This window comes from Gracilinanus agilis, chromosome 2, assembly GCF_016433145.1.
Source record: "Gracilinanus agilis isolate LMUSP501 chromosome 2, AgileGrace, whole genome shotgun sequence".
Lineage (NCBI taxonomy): Eukaryota > Metazoa > Chordata > Mammalia > Didelphimorphia > Didelphidae > Gracilinanus > Gracilinanus agilis.
The window spans coordinates 113,955,816-113,982,055 of NC_058131.1; the positions used below are offsets into that span (position 1 = coordinate 113,955,816).

Genomic DNA, 26,240 nt, shown 5'->3' on the forward strand with positions numbered 1-26,240 from the left:
TCACTGATATAAAACAAAAGAGAGGAAAAAAGAGGAAAATATTTATTTTTCTTATAGAATGTATTCTTTTTAATTCGTCAGATTAGGAATAATGTTGCACAGGTCAGATAGAACATTTCAGGGGGCCACATGTGACCCGCGGGCCATAGTTTGCCAATCACGGCCTTAAACAATATGATGATGAGACAACCTCCCAATTAATGGATAGGCTCATTAAGGAGGGAGGTAGATACTTGGATCTTGACCTATCTACTGAAAGGGATATTAAGACATATAAGGTGACACTTTGTCAACAACTGTTACAGAGTAGTACAGGATTACTTTAAAACACAGTGGCCTGAGATGGATCTTGAAGAATCGAGGAGAACTGCTGTCTATGACTCTAAAGGTCATAAAGAAAAACAAGCAAAAACTAACAATCTACTAGAAAACATTCAGAAGGAACTAAAATCTTTAAATGATAGAATGGATAAACAAGAAAGAGGACATGATACTCAAACAATAACACTTGTCCCTCTCCAAGAATCTAATTATCGATCCCTTAATTGCCTCCTCTGTCAGAAGAAGGGCCACATAATGATGAACTATAGGAATTTGTTCCAGGCAATCAAAAATAATATTCAATGGAATAATAACTACAGAAACAACTATAGAAATACTAACTACAGAAATGATTTCAGGAATCACAACTTCAAGACTGATAATTCTAGAAAAATAAATCGGGCAACTGATAATTCAAATCAAACGACCCCTCAAGAGTATATCTTAGGTGGAGTTTATCTCAGAACTACTCAGGGTGCTAATGCCACTCAAGGTGGAGCCCAATGAAACTACCCAAAGATTATGAAGGGGTGGGGGGGGAAGAAAAACACAGGAATGAGAGGATATAACCATTGATTTTCCAGAACATGGTGTTTTACTGCCTGTTGTCCCTATCTACTACCTCCCCCAAAGTGATGAACCTCACGTGACTTGAAAGGTTGGTGTTGCTTATTATGATTATCTTCTGGACACAGAAGCCTCCATGTCTATTAAGGAACACACCTGATTCAGACTGCAATCCCATCAGCTCAATAAATGTAGTAGGGGTGTCAGGGACACCCCAAAAAGTTCAAAAGCTTTACCCTAGAATGGTGTATGTAGGACCCCAGGCCATGGCGCACTCTTTCCTTTCGATTCCTGGCTCATATAAGCCTAGAGCCACAATAGCTTGCTCCCCAGATGGCTCCATGTCACTGGAATTGACAGAGGAATCCTTAACTTTGTTTCCTGTACTTCTTTCAGACAGTCATGAAATGAAATAATCTCCTATTTTTGAAATCCCAACTGATATACCTGATTCTTTCTGAGGCACATCATTTTCTGATGTTGGTCTACTTAAATCGGCTATCCCTGCCCAAATTAAAACAAAATCTAGATCACTTCCTTCCATTCCTCAGTACCCTGTCTCGAAGGAGGCAACTGACAGCATTACCCCTGTAAAAAATTCACAAACTGATCAAGGCATCATAATTCCCTGTTAATCTGAATATAATACACTCATCCTACCTATTAAAAAACCAATATTCAGGCCCGATGGCAAGCATGCCTATCGATTCATACAGGATTTGAGGGCTGTGAATAATCACATTATAAAAAGGCACCCCATAGTTTCGAAATAAACACTATTATTTCCTCTATTCCTAGCACAGCTACATCCCATACTGTGGTAGACTTGTGCTCCGTTTTCTTTTCTTTACCCATATGTGAGGATTCCAGGCATATCTTTGCTTTCACCTGGAAGGGTTCTCATGTGGACCCTTAAGGGTTTGTGTACATCTCTACATTGTTTACACAATTCTTAACTGCGAATATGGATTCCATTAAATTTAAATATAGCCATTTAATCTAATACATGGATGATTTGCTCTTTGCTTCACCAAATGCTACAGCATGGCAAGCATCTCCAAAGACAAAGTTCAGTGGTGTCTCCCCAAAGTATAATAGTTGGGTTTCATTTTAACCGCTAGGTCCTGTTCTATTTCTCCTATATTGAGAACATATTGAAAGCATCCAAAAATTAAATGCTCTTACTACCAAAAAGCAATTGAGGGTGACTCTTGGAGCAATGGGATTTTGTCGGCAGTGGATCCCTTGCTATGGGGAAATTACTAAGCCCCTTGTATAACTCACAAAAAATTCAGTTCCATTTTTAAATGGAACACCTGAAAGCTCTTTCAAATCTAAAACAGGCTATCCTGTCCCTGCTCTAGGCATCCCAGATTACAACAAACCGATTTACCTTATATGTCCATGAACAGAGATGGGTATCTTCAGGTGTTCTAACTCAACTTTTAGAACCTACTTAATGCGCGGTAGCCTAATATTTAGCCAAAATGGACCCAGTAGCTTCAGGAGCACCACCATGCCTTAGAGGAAGTAGCTCCCTAGCTTTATTAGTAACCAAATCTGCCGATCTAGTATTAGGATACCCTCTGACGACAATGTGTCTGCACGAGGTCAAGGCATTATTATTAAGATATAGGACACAGGCATTTACCGATCTAGGCATTACAAGATACAAAATAAACCTACTGACTAATGAACATATCATGCTAAAATGCCGTGGAGTTCTTAATCCTGAAATCTTGCTCCAAGATTTGCCAACTTCCAGAGAACCTTTACGTGACTGTACATCTTTAATGTCTACTGCTGATAAACCTCGTAATGATTTAGTGGACACCCCTTTCAATAATTCAGATTTAATATTATTTACAGATGGTTCTTCCTTTATGAAGGACAGTGTGCTCTATATAGGAGCTGTGAGTGAATTTGCCACTCTATGGTCAGCTTCCTTAACCTCAAATGTAAGCTCACAAGGGGCAGAACTCACAGTTTTGAAAAATGCTTGTATCATTGCAAAAGATAAGAGAGTCAAAATTTATAGGGACTCCCATTACGCATTTGGCATATGTCACACCATGGGCATGATATGGCTTCAAAGGGGATTCTTAACATCAGGTGGAAAATGTATTGCCAACACAGACCATCTTAATGGCCTTCTTTCTGCCCTCCAGCTCCCTGAAGCCTTAGCTGTTATTCACGTGCACCACACGTGATACGGCCTCTGTCTCCAGGGAAAATGACCAAGCACACGCCTCAGCAAAAGTAGCAGCCTTGGAAGGACCTGAGTCAATTTTGACACCAATGATTACTGATAATTTGAATCTATCCCTTTCCTATAATAACAAGTGGGACAATGAAAAAAAAATTTTTTTTTAAGCCAAACAAATTAATGGAGTATGGGTATCATCTAATGGTAAACCCCTTCTCGCAAGAAATTTCTATAACCAAATTTGTCACTCCATCAGTTCATTTCAGTACCAAAGACATTGTATACTGTTAAAAGAGTATGGATAGCACCTGGAATAACTCAATTTCCTCCAAAATATGTACAGCTTGTCCTACTTGCCAAGCCTCTAATCAGCATGCTTTTTGTGGAAAAGCCTTTGGTGGACATCCTCTCGCTTGGACACCGTTTGAGCATTTACAAATTGATTTTATACCCATGCCAAAAGCTAGACAGTATAAATTTTGTCTGCTTATAGACGAACAGCTCACAAGTAGGCCTAAAGTGTTTCCCACTACTTGGGCCACATCGGCATTTGTTGCCAAAGTCCTTTTGAAAGAAATTATTCCTCATTTTGGTCTACCAGCATGAAGTGATTCAGATAAAGGAAGCAATTTTACTAATTCGGTCTTATTGCAAATTCATTCATGTTTGGGGATAACTCCTAAATTTCATATATCATTTCATGCCCAGAAATATGACCAAAATGGAAGAATAAATAAAAGAACTTAAAACTATGACTGGCAAATTGTGCCCAGAGACTCATTTAAAATGGCCTGAAATTCTACCTCTGGCCCTATTTTATATCAGAAGTCAACCCAGAGATGATTTATACGTCTCACAATTTGAGATGTTATTTGGACATCCACCTATTCAGGCACAACCATTTATCCCTTCCTATACTTCATTGTTAGGAGGGGATAAAACCATTGCCACATATATCAGACAATTACAAACAAAACTGTGAGAACTCCATGATTCTGGAACTGCCTTTCAAGCAGGCCCCATAGACTTATTAGGCCATGTGATAGGTAATAGCCTGTATATAAAGAATTTCAAACATACTGGGTCAACCGAACCAGTTTATGACAGACCATTGCAAGTTCTACTGATTACACCAAAAGCCATTAAAATTGAGGAGAGGGACTTATGGATTCATTGTAGCCATGTAAAACTAGTACCTTCTGTTGATAATGAATAATTGCCTATACTGATTGTATTTGACTATTGATCGTGATAAAGACTTCTTATTGCTGAATCTGTACTATTTTGTTGCACTGAATTTGGTTGATCCTTCTATTTAAACAAATTGCTTTTATAGGACAACACATATATTACATCAAAAAAAAAATCTATATTAGTGACCGATATTGACCTAATGTGCCTTTTGTAACTTTTTTGTATTTTCTTCAATGTATTATTGCTTTACCTATCTCATATGCACTCATATTGCAGATCATGGCAAGTTAAAGAGAAAATGAATCTTATTTTTCGGCAAGTAGCCTCTATATTTTACGCTTATGATTGCAAAATATATACTTTTTTAATATTTTTCATTATTGTTTTTTTTCCTGCAGGTGAGATATGGTATTTGATTTTTTCTCTCATTTTTTGTATTTGAAGTGTGTCACCAGTATTAAAAATATTTTAAAACTATTTTGATAGAATATAATAAGCTAGGATGTCCATTTGTCTAGCGTATAAATGCATACCCAAAAAGCTTTGGATTATGGCAATCTACAACTAGTTATTTAAAATATTATGAAACTTTTGCTTGATGAATATGTCTAAATCAAGGAAAAACTGACCACAAAGGAGCACAGAAGTTGACCTGCAAAGTGTCAAATGAGCATAAAAGTAAAAGAGACCAAATCAATTCTATGGGGATTGATGACATTCTGCACAAAGAGCACAAGGGCTGGATCATGTGTGAGACTCGAGGTTGAGGCTGTTTAACAGGTATTAAATGCAGGAACTTCCTTGTTCCACACTCTCTATAAATTATATAACATCAATTGTTCTAGCTTCATTATCCCAAAAAAGGGAAGAAAAGGGTCAAACAAGGGAATGCTATTTCCCATTTGAGATCTAGTCTCTTTTTATTTTCTTTTATGATGTAACAACTTAATGTAGTCCAGACTGCGAAATTGGGTTATTGATGATTGTTTCTGTAGGCTTATCAGACATGGTTCACTAAAAGAAACTGTTGTGATTTGTGAATTTCCCCCCCCTTCTTCCTAGAATTTTTTCATGGTTTTTGATATTCTATATTTCACTCTGAGGTTATTTTTTTCTTTGGATTCTTTGATGTTTTCATAGTTGATTAATATGGCTTATGACTAGACCATGTATCCCTGTGTGATTCTTATATGCATCTCTATATCCTCCTTATGTGGGAATGTGTTATTATTCTCCTGAGGGGGTACTATGTTATTGTTGTGAACTTTGATTTGAATTTGAGCCTAATTAGGAACAAGAGACTACCTCCCAGAATCCAGAAGGTGAACTTTTTGGAGAAAGCACCATGAAGATACCTGCTGAGACCACATGCTGCACCAAAAGATCCAGAGTGGACTTTGAGTTATGGTGAATTTGAACTATGGGGGGTTGAATGCATTTATTTTGAATGTACACTTTTATGCCAAAGGGGACTGCCCTCTAATTGGCTTTTTGTAAATGCACCTAACATTGGTTTTGTTCTTTTTTTTTCTTTTATTTCTCTTTCTCCCCAAATTATTGTAATTTCTCTTTAGAAACTACAACATTGTATATACCTTTAGTTGAAAATCTTTAAAGTTTTAAGTTAATTATGTTTAAAATGAACCACTGAGGAGACTAGTCTCCCAAAGGATCACAGGGGGTAATGTGTAGGTGGAAATTTGATACACCTGAGCTGCATTGCCCAGCATCCTTTTTAATTACATCCTCACTATTTCATCATGACATTTGAGAGGCAAATTTTGCTGAGACCCACGCTGCGGTGCTCTTTTTGGGCTTTTGCTTTGGTAAAGTGTGGCAGGTGTGGGTCTCAGGCTCAGTACTCTGCTTACTTGGCTGAAGGAATCCCTTCCTCTCTAACTGTGTTATTATTAAATCCTATAAATGTAAACACTAGGAGTATTCATTCAATTTTACTCTCTCAGAAATAAACAAAAAAATTTATCACCTCAATATCTTCCATTGTCACTTCTCCAGAAGGAGGTTTAAATGAAGCAAGCATTTCTAATAAATCAAAAAGAGTGGTAAGATGTGGCTCTTGTAAAAGCAAAAGCATTGGAATGTTGTCCTTCTGAGGAGGAGGCAGACAAGAAGCTGGCAACTGAACACCTTCTCCTTTCCGTTCTCGCCTTGGTGCTCCCAGAGACACAAATACCATCTAGAAATGGAGGGGACAGGAAAAACCCGATAATTGCATTTATTAAGTGATCTGTGTGTGTTAAAATTTATTTTCTCCAAGTTTATAAATATAGTACAGAGAAACTTTTTGGTATGGTTTTAAAGCTTTAAAATAGGTCCACGAAATAAACAGAATCTATAATATTACAATAAAAGTATAATGCAATAAAATATGATTGCCAACATTTGTTTTAACATATAAATAGCATATCAATTCAATATTTAAACTGCGGTTGAATCATTATTTTAAAAATTAATGATATTTTAATAAAGGTACAAATCTGATACCATATTACAATTAAAAATGAAGGATGCTACTTTTCAGAAATACAAAATCAGAGTTGTTTCTGACATAGACCTTGGTGTGGCAATCTTTCTAGGAAGCAAATATATTATAATAAATTCAGCAGAATTTATAAGAAATCACAACCTAAAAAAACATTAAAAAATTTTAAATATCTTTTACAATGAGTACCTGCATATCTTTAAATCCCAGTTCATGAAGTGTTTTTTCATCATAGTCTGTTGTTAGTTCATGCCCAGATGAAATCATTCTAACAGGTCCCATGAGACCCCCTTGAAAACAACAAATAATGCAGGGAACTTTTTAAAGGAAATGTCTTTAGATTAATTTTTAAATTATTTATTTCAAAGAATAGTGAGAGCAAGAAATATCAAACTATAAACAGTTCAGTTTATTCGTTCTATTCTTAAAATGGGAAAGTAAAAGAAAGGGTGCTAATGATACTATTTTGTAAATGTTCTGACATATTGAGGGCCAGGCAATTACAAGACAGCTTTTTGGAAACACCAATATAACCAAATAACCCCACAATTACTATGAGTTATGGATGGGAATTCACAAAGGTTTCATAAATAGGGTAGGGAAGGTTTCTAGTTGATAAATAATTCGTTCTGCACTGCCACTTCCTTCCTATAATACCAATCTAAAGAAACAGGATACACTAAACAGGTAGTAATGGTTACTAGGGAAAAAAGGCAGTAATGATAAGTAGGGGAAGGGGAAAGCAGAAGGGATGTGTTCTATTGATCATAGAAACAAAAGCAAAAGGAATAGTGCCACAAGAAAGAAACAAAATATGGTTTGTGACCTAAGCAGATATAGAAAAGAAAAAACTAGTACTGTCATTTCAAGGAGCTAATTTAAAACTTTTAAAATTTCTTCATAATAAGTTCAGAGAAATAAAAAACAAACAATAAGGGTTACAATGAAATTCAGAGTATCAATATTCTTGGCAGGAAAACTTTGCATTTCTAATAAATAAATCCATGAAAATACCTATTAAGACTGGCATAAAATTCAAATAAGATAGCATTAATTTTTTTTAAATCCTTATTTTCTGTTTTAGAATCAATACTCTGTATTGGTTCCAAGGCAGAAGAGTGTTAGGGGCTAGGAAATGCATTAAGTGACCTGCACAGGGTCACACAGCTAGGAAATTTCTAATCCAAATTTGAATCCAGGATCTCCTGTCTCTAAGCCTGGCTCTCAATTCACTTAGCAACCTAGCTGCCCCATATCCAAAGCATTTATTATACAAATTTTTATTTGTGTTCTTGGTAATCAAGATTCTCAGGCTTCATGTGATCCTTTTATATTTATGTGACTTAAACTCGTAATATTAAAAATCAAGGGACATTTGATGTTATCTAGACTGGATGTTTTTAATTTTGTAAGTAAAAACCTTATCCTGTATTGACAATACTTATTACTTTAACCTCCTAAACAAATATTCAAAAGACAAGAAGCAACATAAAAAGTTTCTCTGCCATAGTGAATTTAGTGGTGAGGAGAAAGGGAGAAATATTGAGACGTTGAGAAAATACAGAAGTGGTCAATGAAGATTGGGACCTTGAAGAAAGAGCAGTGTTAAGAAAAACTAGTGCACTTTACATGGCTAAATGTTGCTTATTTCCCACTATTTTTTCCTCTCTTTGTTTGGAGAAAAATTTAAATACTGTATTGAACGATTTTGACCTATCTTCTTTCCTGAAAATTTCATCTCTTGTCCATGGACCAATCTAGACAAATCAGAGAAGACTTGTCATTAGAATATTAGCTAGAATATTATTTTTGGTCAAAGAAACTCATGTAATTATCTAAGGCAGTGATGGGGAAACTTTTTAAAGAGAGGGCCAAAGGAAAGGAAATGCTCATCTGTCAATCTGTTTCTAAGGCAACTCTTTGAAAGTTTTATTGTATTTGTCAGATTAGGAATAATGTCCCAAGGCAGGATAGAACATTTCAGGGGGCTGCATCTGGCCCGCTGGCCGTAGTTTGCCCATCACTGATCTAAGGTGTTGGAGGGACATAATAGAATACTAACATTGCAAAATAAAAAAAATCACAAATCTTTTGAAGTGCAAACACAAGTACTTTATGAAGAATTATTACATTTTCATTTTGTAAATTGAATTATTTAAGTAAAAGCAGCATATTATAGGACAAAGTACTAGACAAGAATTAAGGAAAAACATAGATTCAAATCCACTTCTCACCACCTTTGAGCAAAAATCTAAGGCAAATTACAACCTCTGATTTTCTAATCTTCCAAACGAGGATAATAATACCTGTAGTAACTAACATACCTATTAAGGCTGGCATAAAATTCAAATAAGATAATATATGTAAAATATATTGCCAAGCAGAGGAGAGAGAGAGGCAAGTCACCTAACCCTAATTAACTTAATTGCCCAACAATAAAGTTGTTACTAAGACAGAAAAAGAAGGGTTAAAAAAAATTCCAAGAGTGCTACTAAGAAATAGTAATGATTCTATACTCTTCAGGTATAAATGTGTCTTAGTAGAAAGAGTAATAAGTTGGTAGTAAGTTTTTCCTGAAGAATAAAAGAAGTAGGACTCATTTTGAATTCTGGACTCAAGACTAAAATTTATAGTGGTTCTTAATATAACAGTTTAGGTAGCAATATAAAGGAAATAGCTAAATATGCAATTAATGATTTAAAACTAAAGGGAAAGAAATCAAGTCATTAACAAAATCCAAAGATCTGAGGGAGGTGGTGGGGGCAGGGAAGATTATAAAATTATTTTCAGAAATATAGACTTTAAATTATTGTAATACTTCACATTAACAACTACTCAACACTCATATAGCACTTTAAAGTTTACAATACATAAATGAATTTAAAAGACTTCCCTTTCCTCTTATAATCAATACTTTGTATTGGTTCCAAGGCAGAAGAGTGGTAAGAGCTAGAGGTAAAATGACTTGTCCAGGGTCACACCTAGCAAGTGTCCACAAAACTGCCTCTAGAATTTTTTTTAAAATGTCACCTCATTTAATCCTTACATCAAACTTGGGAAGTAAGTATTATATTATCTCCATTTTTATAGATGAGGAAACTGAGGCTAAGTAGGAGTAAGTTACTTGCCCAGAGTGATATAGCTACTAAATGTCAAAGGCAGAATTCAGGCTCAGATCACCTTACTAACTCTGGATCTACTTCTCCACCCAGTTGACTCATTCCTATCTGAAATAAAAGGAAAATTTCTCTTTCCCAAAAATCACTAATAAAAGATTAATTTCAACAAAGAGTATCATCAAGAAGTTCCAGGGATCTCTGTTTGGCTCTGGGCTGTTTAATATTTTCAAGCTTATAGATGAAACAACAGTAGCTTACAGATGCATAACAGTTATTAGTATTCAGAAAGTTCTGACAAGCTAAAACAATGGGCTAAATCTATAAAAATTACATTCAATTAGGGCAAATGTAAAGTATGAATTTTGTTCAGAAAGTCAATTTCACAAGGAAAGGGTGGAGAAGACTTAGAAGAAAGCAAATCTGGGGGTTTTAATAAACTGAATGCTTAATATGAATCAGCAGGGTGATCAAGAAAGTTAATGAAATCTTGGGCTATATATTTGCTGTTGCTTCCTTCCAGTTGGGTCCAACTCTTTTGAGATGCCAGTTGGGGATTTCTTGGCAAAGATATTAAGAGTATTTTGTCATTTCCTTTCCCAGCTTGTTTTATAGACAAAGAAACTGAAGTAAACAGGGTTAAGTGACTTGCCTAGGATCACTCAGATAATGTCTAAGGCCAGATTTATTTTGAGGTCTTCTGGATTCAAGGTCTGGCACTAAATCCATTATGTCACCTAACAGTTCATGGGTTTAAGAGAGGAATAGTTTCCAGGAACAAGAAGAAAATCCCTATGTATTCTGCCTGTTTAGATCATATCTGCATATATTCAAATGGGGGTGTTACAGTTTAAGAATAATACTGATCAGCTGGAACATTCAGAAAGGCAATCACTAAATAAACTAGGGATATTTAGCTGGCAGAAAAAAGACTTAGAAAAGGATAACTGTCTTCAAGTATTTGAAATCTTTCTTATGAAAGAAAGATTTCTCTTTTCTTTTGGCTTCACTGTGCAGAACTAGAAACTATGGGTGGTACAAAGAAGCAAATTTTGGCCACTGAATAGGGAAAAAATCCCAACAAATACAGAAAATCAAAAGTGGAATGTGCTGCCTTGAAAGGTGGTTTCTTCCTCACTGGAAATCTTCAAGCAGAAGATGAATGACTAAATGTCAGGTGTAGTACATAAAATGCTATTTAATCATGGTATAGTAAAGACTCCTTTTCAGTGTTGGTTGGATTACTTGGTAGCTGAGGTTGGTCCCCAACATCTCTAAATTCATGTGATTTTTGTTACAGTTATGTTCAGAAATATATTAGTAAATACAGGCTCCAAAAAAGCTCTAATGAATAAAATTGGAAAAACTTTATTTTTTAATTCTGGCAAGGAATTAATAGTTTTAGTGTTAAATAAAAAACATTAGAAACTTTTCAAGGAAGTGAGGAAAAAAATAAAATATAAAAGACCACACGAAGATATCACAAAACAGAGGGTCTCATCTACTGCTGAAAAAAACTGTTATCCCTCGCTAAAAGACATCTGTTGCCATCTCTTATGATTAAGTCGATCTTGTTGTCCTACATCAAATGAGCTTCTTTTGACAGTTGTTATAAAAGTATTTGGTCAATCCCTCTTCTTTCTTTATTCTCAAAGAGGGAATCTTTTCACATTCCAATAGCAAATCCTACCAGTTGCATTCCATATATTTCCCCACTCCCACCTTTTCTCACTGAAATGATTCTCTCTTAATATTATTATTAAGTTGTAGCACTGCCCTTTTCCTGTGAAAAGTTTTACTTATCTATTATAAATGAATCCTGTTGATTGCCTGTATACTCCACATGGGCCTAAAAAATCATAAAAAAAAAATTTGTACTCTATGAAGTTAAAACTATTTCCAGCAAATATTTTTCTTTGGTGCATTAATAAACTATTTTTTCTTTGAGTTTGACTATTCATTTTATTTGACCTCTAGAATTTCAAACAAAGTAGTTGGAAATTCTACCCAGGCTCCCTGGAAAGCCCAACTAAGGAATACCCCTTTAGGTGACCAATGAGTGGGATGGGACATGGGCTCCATCAATTCTGAAGGAAGAAAAATGAGACTATGATGATCAGAACTGCCACTTACCAGGAAATTCTCCCTTTCTGCTGCTTTGACCAAATTCCTGAAGCTGAGCTTGTTGACTTATCTGCTCTTTTTGTAAATTTTCATACCAGTGAGTTACTTCTGCCCTAAGATCTGCTACCTGGTCACTAGGATACATTTCAATAGTCATCTGAAATACAAGACATGACCAATTTAGAAAAATTAAAGAACATATTTATATAGATTATGTAGTGGAAATAATACTAATTTAGGAATCAAGTATGTGATTACCTTGTCAGGAAGGCCAGCTGGCTGGCATACAATTCTTAGTGGTAATGACTGTTTGTCACTAAGTGCTTTTAAATGACTACTAATACCAGTGCCTTCAATTTGCCACTGTCGCAGATGATAAGCAAACCTAAAACAAATAAAATAATATAGGATATTATTTCTATTTTCTTATTATAAAAAATTATTAAAATTAAAAGACTGAAAAAATTTTTAAATCTTCCATATTTGTATAAGAATCAAATGAGACAAAATATACGTTTTGTGAAATTTAAAGTGCTAAAAGGGAAGCTATTATTATTATATTCTAGATTAGTCTGTCATTGTGTCTAATCAAAATTAAATTTAAATTTTGATTATCAAACTTAAATATGAGGAACTAAATACATACAAGAAATTTATGTATACATGTACATACAAGGAACACTCACTGCTCTAGTTCCCAACAATTTATTCTATTTTAGAGACAAACAATAAGAAATAAAATCTGAATTTAAAAAAATTAGAGATTATCTCCACTACCACCATAATGGGGAGTTTAACATGTACTGAAGAATACTCTAAAAATTAGCATAAAAAAGCAAAATGTTGACCTCCTATTTTATTTCCTCAGAAAAAATAAGCAATATAGAAGATAATCTATAGATAAAAAGGCAATAGAGATATTTTATTATTAATGTATATAAAACCATCCATTATAATCATAAATTGGTTTTTTGAATGGCTATGCAACACAGCAGTATACAAACTCACCTTCTATTGAGTTAGAAGGGCTTTAAAGAATACCTGTCCTAAAAGGACAGACTTCAGATCATTAAAACAAAGTTCATTACCAGCTAGTGACTTTTTTGGATCATAACTTGGAATGTCTCCATCTAAGGTGATCTGCATTGGTATGCAGAAATAACCAAACAAATGGAATCAATGTTGTTTAAAATAGTAACAATAATATGTAAAATATACATTCTCTTCCACTAACAAAAAGCCAAAATGAAATCTTTGTAGAGCACCCCAAAAATACCACAACTTCAAAATGGAGCATGGCATCTTTTGTTTTAATTGCTAATAACTCAGATTTCCAAGTAACTAAGTATAGAGAATAAAGTAAGAGGTCCATATATTTAACAATTGAAACAAATACTATAAGTAATAGAAACCAAGAGGAATGATTGAATATTGTTGTGGAGAGATGCTCAATCAAATATCTATTAGCAGAGCTAGAGGATGAACTGCACCATCAAATAGATTAGCCAGTAATTAAATTGCTAAATAACTATTGTTGTATATCTCTTGCATAATAAAAGCCATTTGTTTGATACATCTTCAATGGTAGAAGAACCTTTTGAGAAAAGGAAAGTGCTTTCTTATTTATTAACATAAAATGCAAAGCATATCCCATGGTCCTACATATATTTAATAATTTAAATGTAGAAAACAAAGTCAGGAAACTTTTAGTTAGTAGTCATATCAGTTCATATTCACATCCATTTTCAGACTTTCCTTTTACTATCATCATTTAAAATTTTTTTCTTTTCTCACATTCATGCCATTCAAACATATAATCTTGTCAAGATTCTAACAGTGGATATATCCTCCCAGGACATTTAAAGGAGTCCTGTAACTGCTGGACAGGCCTCTCCAATTCAGTTCCTATGCTAAGCAATTTGATGGCCTCTCAAATACCCAAATAACCATTTCCTCAATCTTTTCAACTCTTATGTTCTACTGCCCAATTCAACATCAGGTACAAATAAAGATGACTATATTCTTGATTCAATTTTCCAGAATTAAATAGAAAATATTCTGTTTGGCATTCTAAGCCTTTCATAACATATTCCTCTCTTACTCTCCACATTTTGGATTTTCTAATACTTTTACATTTTATCCCTTGCATTCTACACACTCTGGACTCTGTGTCACACTAACCTCTTTGCTATTCCTTAAAAAGATAATCTAGTTCTCAGTTCTGGTCATTTTTCACTAGCTGTCCAGTTCATATCTTGAACGCTATCATTCCTGGCATCTTTTAAATCCCAGCTAAAAATCTCATCTTTTACAGAAGATTTTCCCAATAGCTTTTAATTCTAGTATCTTTTTTCTGTAAATTATTTCATATTCATCTTGTAAATAGCTTCTTTATACATAGTTACTTGCAATTTGTCTTCCCCTATTAGACTGTGGGCTCCTTCAGAGCAAAGCATTTCTATCAAAATATCATTTGTACTTTAATTTCACTTGCCAATCTCTACCATAAATAGTTAACATTGTCTTCTAATTTTGAATCTGTTGCCACACTATCCTAGAGATGCACAAACCCTCCCAAATTCCAACCCAAGATTAACCTACCATTAATTTCTTCTGTTTACTCAGATGCTACTTATAGAAACTGCCAGAAATTATATATCCAAGCCAATGGCTCTACTAAGATTAATGGACTTAAATGGGCAGTTATTAAACAGGAAGGTTATTTTTATAACCTATTTCTAACAGTTTACTTATCCCATTCCCTGAAATAGTTTTTGAATAACTTGTCTTGTTATACCTTCTACAACTCTTCCTCTCTCCACCTTATCCTCCTTTCAACTAAAGAATACCTCTTTCTTTACTAAGAAAATAGATGTAATTGATCTTGAGCTTCTTCTTCTTGACTTCTCTATACTTAAAATCTTTTGGCAACATCAATCTTTTCTCCTTTTCTCCTGGCATTTGGTAAAGAAGTGACTGTTTTGCTTGCCAAGAAAACTCTTTCATATGTATTCAAAACAAATCTCTTTATATCATCATTGTCATCATTATATTCAATCCTGTTTCATTCAACATACTATTCCTAAAATAATTTCAATACTCTTTAAACCTATTTCAGATTTCCACTTGAAAATTGATAATAGTACATAGTATTTAGATAGTGCCTACTATGTGCACTTTAAAAATATTTTCTGATCCAGCCATACCAGTGCTGGGTTTGTACCCCAAAGAGATAATAAGGAAAAAGACTTGTACAAAAATATTTATAGCCGTGCTCTTTGTGGTGGCAAAATATTGGAAAATTAGGGGATGCCTTACAATTAGGGAATAGCTGATGTGGATTTTAAAATGCGGTATCTGTTGGTGATGGAATACTGTTGCGCTAAAAGGAATAATAAACTGGAGGAATTCCATGTGAACTGGAATGACCTCCAGAAATTGATGCAAGTGGAAGCAGAAGAACCAGGAGAACGTTGTACATAGAGACTGATACACTGTGGCACAATCAAACATAATGGACTTTTCTACTAATAACATTGCAACGATCCAGGACAATGCTGAGGGACTTAAGAGAAAGAACACTATCCACATGCAGAAAAAGAACTGCAGGAATAGAAACAGAGAAGAAAACCATTTGCTTGATCGCACGGTTCATTGGGGATATTATTGGGGATGTAGACTCTAAACCAGGGGTCGGCAACCTTTTTGACCGTGAGAGCCATAAACGCCACATTTTTTAAAATGTAATTTCATGAGAGCTGTACAGTGCTCACAGTGAGCGCTCCTGTTAACAGCGCCTGAAAAAAAAAATTGACTATGGATCCTGCAGAAAGAGCCATACGTTGCCAACCCCTGCTCTAAACAATCACTCTCTTGCAAATATTAATTATATGGAAATAGGGCTTGACTAATGACACATGTAAAACCCAGTGGAACTGCTCATAGGCTATGGGAGGGGGGAGGAAGGAAGGGAGGGAAAGAACATGAACTTAAATAAATAAAGTTCAAAAAAATTTTTTTTTCTCATTTGAGCATCACAACAATCCTGGATGGTATGTGCTAGTGTAGTTCTCATTTTATTGATAAGGAAATCAGATGTTAAATGATTTGCCCAAGGTCACATAGCCAATTTCAAAAGATGGATCTGAATTCTGGTCTTCCTGATTCCAGGCCCAATACTCTATCCTTTGTACCAATTAGTTCTCTTCCATTCTGAAAAGACTCTAATTAAACATTAATATACTTTCAAATAATTATCCTTTCTCTTATATTTCATAGCCAACCTCTAAGAAAAACCTTATCTATAATCACTGCCTTCACTTTTCAGTTTTCTGACTTCTCAACCACTGCAATCTCATATTGCACATAGTTATTAAATATTTCCTCTCCCCTTGGACTGTGAGCTTCTTGAGGGAAAGAAGTAGTTTTGCCTTTCTTTGTATTCTCAGTGTTATATTCCCTAGTACTTATAAATGACTACTAACTAGATTCAATTTGGCTTCTCAACTCATCATTCAACTGAAACTGGTCTCTCTAGTTATTAATGAATTCTTTACCGGCTAATTTAATGATCTTTTCTCAGGGCTCAGGCTTCTTGACCTTTATGTAGCATCTAACACTGCTTTCTTGCTTCTGCCAACTGACCTTTTCTTAACTTTTTTTAGTTCCTCCATTGTCACATCCTATAAACATAGGCATACTCAAAGGTGAGTCTTTCTATATTCTAAGCATTCATTTGGTGTCAAACTAGCTCCCAAAGACTTATTAATCTTTAATAAGATGATTCCAAACCTACATATCCAGCCTTAGTCTTTCTCCATAGTTTTTGCCATTATCTTCAACTGTCTGTGAATAGCTAAAACTGTATATTTTGTGGACATCTCAAACCCATGCCAAAAAATGCTTCTCATTTTCACCCCTTCTGTACTCCTATCCCCTACCCCTACTCCTTTCAAATGTTACTGTATCCTGTAAATTCATAAGCAACCTTCCAGTCATGCAGGTTTGCAATCTCAGAAAAGTCCTTAAATACTTACTCTCTTTCACCTCACATAACTTGCAAATCTTGTCATTTCAACCTCCACCACAACACCCGATATCTGTCTCTTTCAATCCGCTCACATAGATACCACTCAGGTCCATCACCCACTATTGAAATATCTTCTAATTAATTGGTTTCCATGCTAGAAGTATATCCTCTCTCTGATCCACTCTAAATTCAACTTTGAAGTGCTTTTCCAACAATGCATGTATTATTATTACTCCTTTACTTAAAAAATCCAACATATCCCTTATTACCTCTAGAATCAAATATTAGTCACCTGTTTATCTATAAAAGTCCTACATAAGCTGATTTTATCAAAGATTTCTTAATAAGGATACAGATTTTCTAAAATTCTTAACACTCTACACTTAGAAAAACTGACCTTTTTATTATTAATCATATAACATTTTACTTTTGACACTTCATACATCTGTAAGCTTTTCCTTATGCCTGGAATATTTTACTCATGTTTCCATATTGAAGAGAAATGTAAATGTCAAACATTATCAACAACATTAGGAAGAAAAAACAAAAGAAATCAGTAAATATTACTTCTTTGAATTGCATATTTAATTTTTGCTGCTAAAGATATATTCAAATATTTCCCTGCAACTAAAGGCATTTCCCCCCTAATCAATCACCCTTTCAGTTAGTGACAATTTACAATGAAACTTTTAAGACAATGAAAACTACCTACAAAGTCCATAATTGGAATAGAATTCCTCATATTCTTTATCATTGATCTTTTTTTATGTTTTATAATTTTTTTAAATACTAAAGTCCACATGAAAGGTTATCTATTATAAGACTTGCTTTACAGATGAGGAAACTGATATCCAGAAAGGTCACACAGGCAGAAAGTATTTGAACTGGGTACAATTTGAACCTAGGTCCTATGACTAAAAAACTGTGCTCTTTCCACCATAAGCAGCAAAAAAAGGTTTGTGGAAAAAAAGGATCTGTAATAGTAATTAAGTTTATATAATCATGAGTTCTGCTTCGCATGACTTTTCACTTGAATAAAGAAATATATTTTTAAAGTATAAATTATACAGAAAATGAAATTTGATGAATTTAATTGGAAAATTACCTCCTTCTAAATGCTTCCAGGTGTGTCTTCAGCATAAGAAGTCCTCTTTCAATGATGGTAAGACTTGAGTGTGATTCTTGTTCAAGATTGCTAGAAGCTATCATAAGGCTCTCCATACACTTACTAATAAATTCTTGCTCTTTCTCTAAACCTGTTTTACCTGAAAGGCATGTTTTTAAAAACAATATATGAATTGAAAAAGTTGTGGTTAAATTCAGGACAATGAATAAATGCCAAAAACAAAAAATGATACATTTTTTTCACTTGATTTTAAACAGTATTATAAATTTAGTTGAAATTACTCACCGTTTATATAATAGGAGTTGATGTACTGAATAGCTGCCCGACTAACATCACCAGACTGTGCTCTTAAAGCAATGCCCCAGAATTGGTCCATACCACAAAGCTACAGAGAAAAATTTAACATATCTGTCAAACTACTTTGATAGCAACAACAAATAAAGTCATACAGCATTAAAAGAATTAATACAATTAAGGTATGACCTATTGTGAATAAGGTCTATGTTAAGTATTCTAATGACTAATGTATATGTTTAAGGTTTTTATATATATATATTTAAAACCCTTAACTTCTGTGTATTGGCTTATAGGTGGAAGAGTGGTAAGGGTGGGCAATGGGGGTCAAGTGATATGTTTAAGTTTTAAAGAGTTTTTATATCTGATAAAATTCTAGCTTCTTTCTAGCTGAAGTTTAATCTTTAGGAAAGTGGATATGAAACTAGGGAAGTTGATCTTATCCAGTCGATTTGATAATCAGTGCTCATAGCTATAAAATAGTTATATATAGCTATCTGACAGTGGTTTAGCCAACATTGCATATGGTCTTACATTGTCTGGGACAGAAATTTTTTTAAACTATAATATTTCCTTTAACATAATCCAAAAGCAAACTACCATCGTAAGCTTTTAATCAACTAACATAATGAGTTCTATTGTTAATTATCTCTAGGCTAAAAGCAAAAAAGTGAAGTTGTAATTGGAATCAGTCAAAAAGGTGAAATACCATTTTGGAAAAAATAAAAACTAAGTTAGTTCTTCTGGTAGCAACAATGAGGTTTCAAGTGGTGGCAACCTATTCCCAGGTAATCAGAAAAATATCTATACAGCAGAGCTATTAATAGCTAAAATTTTCATGGGCATCTCAAAAAAAAAATGAGTACCCATGATAATTTGCTTAAAGTTAAAAAGCAGAATGATAACCAAGAACCTAATTTAAAAGAACAAGAATGCAAAAGAAGAAAAGGTGGGGAACAAATACTAAAGAAAATAATGGCAAAAAAAAAAAATCACATTTTTTCTTGGCAAAACAGATTGTCTTTGTACCTATTTTTTTCAACAGATACTACCTGTTCTTTTTAAAAGTGGTATAGAACACCAAGGTTACTTGTTTAAAAAAAAACTTTTTTTAACTATTGCTAATCAATTTTAATAAATAATCAGATTTCTACATAAGCAGGTTATATTATTTGATGGCAGGTCAGGGATACTGACTTTAGCAAAACAGGACCATTAGATGTGAATTTAACAACCATCCTGATTTCTTTTTAAGGATAACAGGACTTTTAATATATGAGAAAGTACTCTGCTTAAGAATCTGAAGTCAGTTAAAGTTTATAAGCTTGGAATTCAAATAGTCACTTCAGACTAGAATATTTTTTCTAGCTTAAAAAAATATTTACCAATAACCATGAGATAACGTGAACACAATAAGATCCCCAAAGAGAATATCTAGTGAAATAGCAGAGGAAAATGAAATAAATTTGAAATATTATCCAAGAATCAAAATCATGATTTGCATATATCTTTTATCAGTATGACAGCCTTCTGACAGAAAACATTTCAATGTCATTGTAACAATAAAAGGAACTATCTTTAAGAATGTAATATAAAAAACTAAAATTATATCAAGGTTTTGGTGGTAATAAAGATATCTACTAACTGTAGTTCAAAATGTTGAGAGAGAAAAATTAATGGACAGAAATGAAATCAATGGAATTCCTTGTAATTTGTTTAAAATGACCTTAAGAAAAATAACCAATTACTCAATTAAAGTGAAGCTCCCAAAGCCATACCTCAGAGTTTGAGCCACCATCATAAGCACTTGTAGCCAGTCGTGCCAAATTGCAAAGATGCTGAAACAGGTTTAAACCAGTCATACTAATAGTTTCAGGTTTTAACTGTGGCATCTAAATAAAGAAGTTTTGATATAAATATCAAAATGATTAATTTTTATTTTCAATCATCAAGAAGAGAATATTGGTGACAATAAATCATTTTAAAAAACAGATAATCATTTGTTGAAACTGTGATAAGCTTTTTATTTATTAGCTTATCAGACAAAACAGAAAAACAATCAACAAGCATGAATTAAGTTTCTTTTACATACCAAGCAGCTCTAAAAAACCACCTATGTTATAATAGCAGAAACAATATATACACATAAGTACTGACAAAATAAATACAAGAGGGAGAAGCAAGGGAGGCCCAAGGGAAGGGTGATGAGGTAGGTATTAAGAGGAAAGGTCAGGAATATCTTCACATGGGAGGCAAATTTTAAGTTGATTTCACAAACAAATGAGAGATCCTAATATTGAACAATAAAAATAGTAATACCCTTAAAATAAATATGGAAATTCAAAGGAATAATGCATTTAAGGGAAAATGTAGTAGATTTTAAGTTTCATATTTGACTTGCCATGAAAGTGTTTACATTTTACTGGGTATTCAAGGCATAATTTATACAAATATACAGTTTATAATGGTAAAATTTGATTTATCTATTGTGGAAAAAAGAGGAAGGTATAATAAAAGTGTACTTCTAGTCACATCTAACATAAACCAAACAAATGTATATAAAAGCAATTTGTTAAAGAGAAATGAGTGATAAATATGTAGATGAAATCTTTCCCTACTATAATACTTAATTTATAACAATTGATACGTGTAAAAACATCCTAGAAGGCATTAGAATTTAATTACCTTAACATAAAAATATGAAAATAGCTAAAATAACCTGGAAGGAATTTACTGATTCACCAAAAATAAGAAATGGGGATGGTGACAGAGAAAATACTATCATTTATTTATATTTACATTCAACTTTTCACCATAATAAAAGGCAATATTAATTGACAAGAGAAAAATTGTTATCTCAGATCTTCTAGGGCAGTGATGGTGAACTGAGTGCCCAAATTGTCACCCTCATGCCACATGAGAGCCCCCCACCTTACCCCAGCCAGGGGAAGGAATAAGTGCTCCCCCTGGGCTGCTGGGCAGAGGGGCGAGTGATGTGAAAAATATCCTCAGGTGCACATGGAGAAGGGGGAAGCGAGCAGCCCTCTCTGGTATGCTCCGGCACACGTGCCATAGGTTTGTCATCATGGTTCAGTGGTGGGGGGTGGAGGTGGGAGGGTGGGGAATAGGATGATACTAATAAGGAAATCAACTAAAAACACATCCCCAGTCCTTCAGTGGAGTAGGGGTGTCCTTGAAAGCTATAAAAAGTACATCTGGAAGAAAAGTAGACTATGTATCCAGGTGCAATCAAACTCATTATGAATAGTAGCATTATGGTAGAATCAGAGCTCAAATGTTCCTAAATGGCATCATACCTGGAAAACTATATTATACTGGTTTTGTTACTAACAAAGGGAAAAACTAGTACTGATGTTCTATGACATATAATACTAAAAGATATTTTTAATTGTAGTTTTAAGTAAGTACCCTTGCTAAAAGTAAAATAATGCATTAAAAAGGCAAAGCAGACATTTATTCACATCAAACAAAATAATACCACCAGTTAAATGTTTGCCATACATTCTAACAGAGATTTTGAATTTTATAAAAATGAAATCTACTATCCAGAGGAAAAAAAATCTTAGTTACATCTTTGTAGTAATGAAATCACCTGAAAAATGGTAAAATGAATATATTTTTCAATGCGACAAAAAAATAAGAATATTGAAATGATGTACAAATGTGGCAGAAAATCCAATAAAGGAAAATAAGTGAATAAAAGTTAAATTAAGAAAACAATGACACAAAGGAAATAAAGGATCATAGGAAATGAGAGAAAAAAAATTTAAAGCATGTACATGTACTTTAAAAGTGCACATTTCTATACCTTTTCTAGAAAAAGATGTTTATAAGTTTCCATTCCCATCGCATGTTGATCTTTACTCCGAACTTGATTTAAAAACCAGTGAAGTGCATCATCATAACATTCAGAATCTTCAACTAAACAGTGCCACAAAATGTCAACTTGTTCTAAACTTAGCCCTAGACATAAAAAGAAGTGTTTATTTTATGTAGAATAGGGATCTTCCCATAAAAGAAATTCAAATGTAACAAAGACACATCTCTCTCAAACCATTTACAATGTATTCCTTAAATGGAAATACCAAAACTGAAGTACACATAAATTACCTTATTTCTACTTGATCGAGTCTTTAAAATATGAGCTAAAAGTACTTAATCAATATTTTGGGGCAGATAACATCTTTGGAGCATGAATAACTAATGGACAATAGAGTGAAAACAGTAATAAAAATATTTCAAGAGTATTTTCACAAAATACCAGTTTCTATTATTGTAAGTCATTTTTAAATACAAATTACCATGTACATATATTATTTTCTGTTTAAGTTATAAAATACAACAGAAAGTGCCACTTTCTAAGAAAGTTAATATCTGTACAGTAATCAGAGATTTTCTTTAACTCAGATTTGATATTTTAAAAAGTGAGATCTTAGTCTACTGAGAGCTGAATTGTACTTATCAACATTCTGACTATAAATTAAAAAGTGGTTTAAAAAAAAGCTATGATTGTTCTGTTTTTATGGTGCATTAAAAGGAAACAAAAAGATAACACATGGGACATTTAGAAAATTCAAATAGCAGTGAAATATCTGCAAAAATTACAAGGGAAGAATTCAGCAGCTTAGGCACAAATATTTGTTGATGTCTTTAGATAGAAGTTGAGGATAGAGAAATTATTGAAGAACTCATTAGATAAAAGAATTGGGACAGGACCTATGATTTTGTTGATAGAATTCCTAAATGAGAAAAATTCCCTTTATCAAAACAGGTTAGCAATTTCTCTATATTATATACTGCTTTAAACTAGAGACTGCACTAAAGAAAGTTAAGATGAAAACAGTTAGATTATTTCCAGTATCTACAGAAGAGATCCTTACAGTAGGGAGCAGAATTTGAGTGCACTAATGGATAGTTTTATCTTAAATGTTTAGACATTAAATGTTTAGAAACAATCTCTCATGTTATTACTCAAAAAAGACAAACGAGAAAATAATAACAAATACCAATCTGTATGTCAGCTCTGCTATTTCTGAAAAAATGCTACAAACTAATCCAAAGGGCATCCTCTAGAAAGCAAGCTTCTGCCATCAATTATCTACAGCAGACCACATCTGTATAGTAGCAAAGCTGAATGAAAGACTTAAAAGAACACAAGAACTCCCTTCTGCCTATTGTTCGCTGACTATAAAAATGCATTTGATTTGACTGAGTATGTTTTAGCCCAACAAAACAATTCCTAAACTAAGGTCAAAACCATGCAAAGTTCTATGAATGACAACGAGATACTTTGATTTGATGACCCTTGAGATAATTGATATTCAGCAAGGCACAGAAAAGTTATGCATGCTACCATCATGGAAGATGTTCAGCAGAAAGTCAAAAAGGAAGATTTCACTGAAGATCAAGGTTTTGAAATCTTCATCAACTCATGCTCTACCGTCCTCTCTAAGCCTGTGCATAGCTGAAGCCTGGGTCCATGTTTTGGAAAAAATATTTTAAGATGCCTAAAATACTTAAGATCAGGGGCAGCTGGGTGGCTCAATGGATTGAGAGCCAGGCTTAGAGATGGGAGGTCCTAAGTTCAAATCCGGGCTCAGACACTTCCCAGCTGTGTGACCTGGGCAAGTCACTTGAACCCCATTGCCTACCCTTACCACTCTTTCTGCCTTGGAGCCAATACACAGTATTGAATCCAAGACAGAAGGTAATGGTTTAAAAAAAATACATAAGACACAAAGGAAAATAATTATTAAAATACAGTTATAAAAATACTTTTAAAACAAACTAAGGACCCATAGTTAAGAACCTGTGAGACAGCGAGGTCCTTGAGATTCTGCAGTTTGCCTAATTGGCTTCAAGCACAAGCACAAGAATCTCCCAAACATATTTATAATGTCTATCCAAGGATCCCTATCTCTTGATTGATAACTTTGCTAACTCTATGACCTTGGACAAGTCATTTCTCCAAGTCTGTTGACTCTTGGGTATAATGTCGGTAACAATGCATTACTATCTAAAAGGAGTGTTTTGAATGCATGCCTTTTGATTCAGCAATACCACTACTAGGTCTGTATCCCAAAAGAGTCTTAAAAAATGGGAACCTGTTGTTTGTAGTAAAATATTTATAGCTATGCTTTTTGTGGTGGCAAATAATTGGAAACTGAGGGGATGTCCCTCAATTAGGGAATGGCTGAACAAATTATGGTATATGATGGTGATGTGATACTATTATGCTTTAAGAATGATGAAATGGATGATTTCAGAAAGAGCTGGAAAGATGTACATGAGCTGATGCAGGGTATAATAAGCAGAACCAAGAAAACATTGTACATAGTAACTGAAACATTATGGGATGATCAAACATAATAGACTTTGCTACAAACAACAATACAATGATCCAGGACAATTGCTATCTACATCTAGAGAAAAAAACTGTTGGAGCAGAAATGTAAAAGAAAACATATGATGTATTACTTGTTTATTTGGGTATATGATTTGGGGTTTTGGTTTTATAAGATTAAACTCTTACAAAAATGAATAATATAGAAATAGGCTTTGAGTGATAATACATGTATTACCCAGTGGAATTGCTTGTCAACTCCAGGAAAGGAAGAGGGGAAGAAGACAACATGAATCATGTAACCAGAAAATGTATGTGTAAATTTGTTACTGGAATAAAGAAAAAAAACTCTAAATAAACAAACAAATAAATAAATAAAAGGAATGTTTTGAGGAAAGCACTTTTTAAACTATAAAGGACTATATAAATGGGACTTACAATTAATATATAGCCATAGCTCTGCTTGATTGGATTTATTATTACAACAGGGAGTTCAATGCAGGTGGTGTTATATCTAATAATGACTGTGATTTAAATATAAAAGGTTTAAATAAAAATTACTTTTTAAAAGTGATCAGATAGCATTAAATGAGAGGCTATGAATAGGCAGTTTTCGTGAAAGAAATCAAAGCTATCAATAATCATATGAAAAAATGCTCTAAAAATTAGAGAAATGCTTGAGCTATCATTTCTCACACATTTGATTAGTTAAGATGCCAGAAAAGAAAAATGGCAAATGTGTGAGAAATGTGGGAAAACAAGTAAACTAACACTTGACAGTTGTATAGCTATGAACTAGTCTAACCATTCTGGAAAGCAATTTGAAACTACCCAAAAAGCTGTTAAAATCTATATAAAAATAAATCTTTGATAGATCAATTCTGTTATTAAGGGATTACCCAAAAGAGATAAAAGATAAGAGAGAAAAGACCAATATCTATAAAACTATTTATAATAGCTCTTTCCTGGGTGGCAAAAAAATAGAAATTGAGGGAATGTCCATCCCTATTCAATTGGGGATTGCTAGACAAAATATGGTACTTGATTGTGAAAGAATACTATAGTGCTATAAAATCATTTTAGAAAAACCTGAGAAGACCTATAAAAATAGATGAAAATTGAAGAAAGCAGAAACAGGAGAATAATCTATTCAGTAATATCAATATTGTATAAGATATCCAACTATGAAAGGCTTAGTAACTCTGAAGAACACAATGAACCAACTAAATTTCCAAAATATTTATAATGAAATATATGCTATATATTTCCAGACAGAGAACTTATTGAAATTTATTGAACTTATTGAAGATGAAGCATAACTTTCCCTTAAAAAAAAAAACAGAACTAATGGGAAAATGTGTTTGCCATGACTATATATATATATATATATATATAT

The 26,240-nt window shown here is 33.5% G+C and overlaps 1 protein-coding gene across 1 annotated transcript in view; it reads right to left on the reverse strand.

Annotated features, from left to right (window-relative positions):
* USP34 (ubiquitin specific peptidase 34) overlaps positions 1-26,240 on the reverse strand; it is a 362,663-nt gene that overhangs the window by 133,454 nt on the left and 202,969 nt on the right. The window contains exons 21-28 of the mRNA XM_044659479.1: positions 22,310-22,457; positions 20,259-20,372; positions 18,472-18,571; positions 18,166-18,325; positions 12,290-12,416; positions 12,041-12,188; positions 6,981-7,081; positions 6,276-6,485 (exon numbers count right to left, since the gene is read on the reverse strand). Coding sequence (XP_044515414.1) covers positions 6,276-6,485; positions 6,981-7,081; positions 12,041-12,188; positions 12,290-12,416; positions 18,166-18,325; positions 18,472-18,571; positions 20,259-20,372; positions 22,310-22,457 — 1,108 coding nt within the window. The remainder of the gene's footprint in view (positions 1-6,275; positions 6,486-6,980; positions 7,082-12,040; positions 12,189-12,289; positions 12,417-18,165; positions 18,326-18,471; positions 18,572-20,258; positions 20,373-22,309; positions 22,458-26,240) is intronic.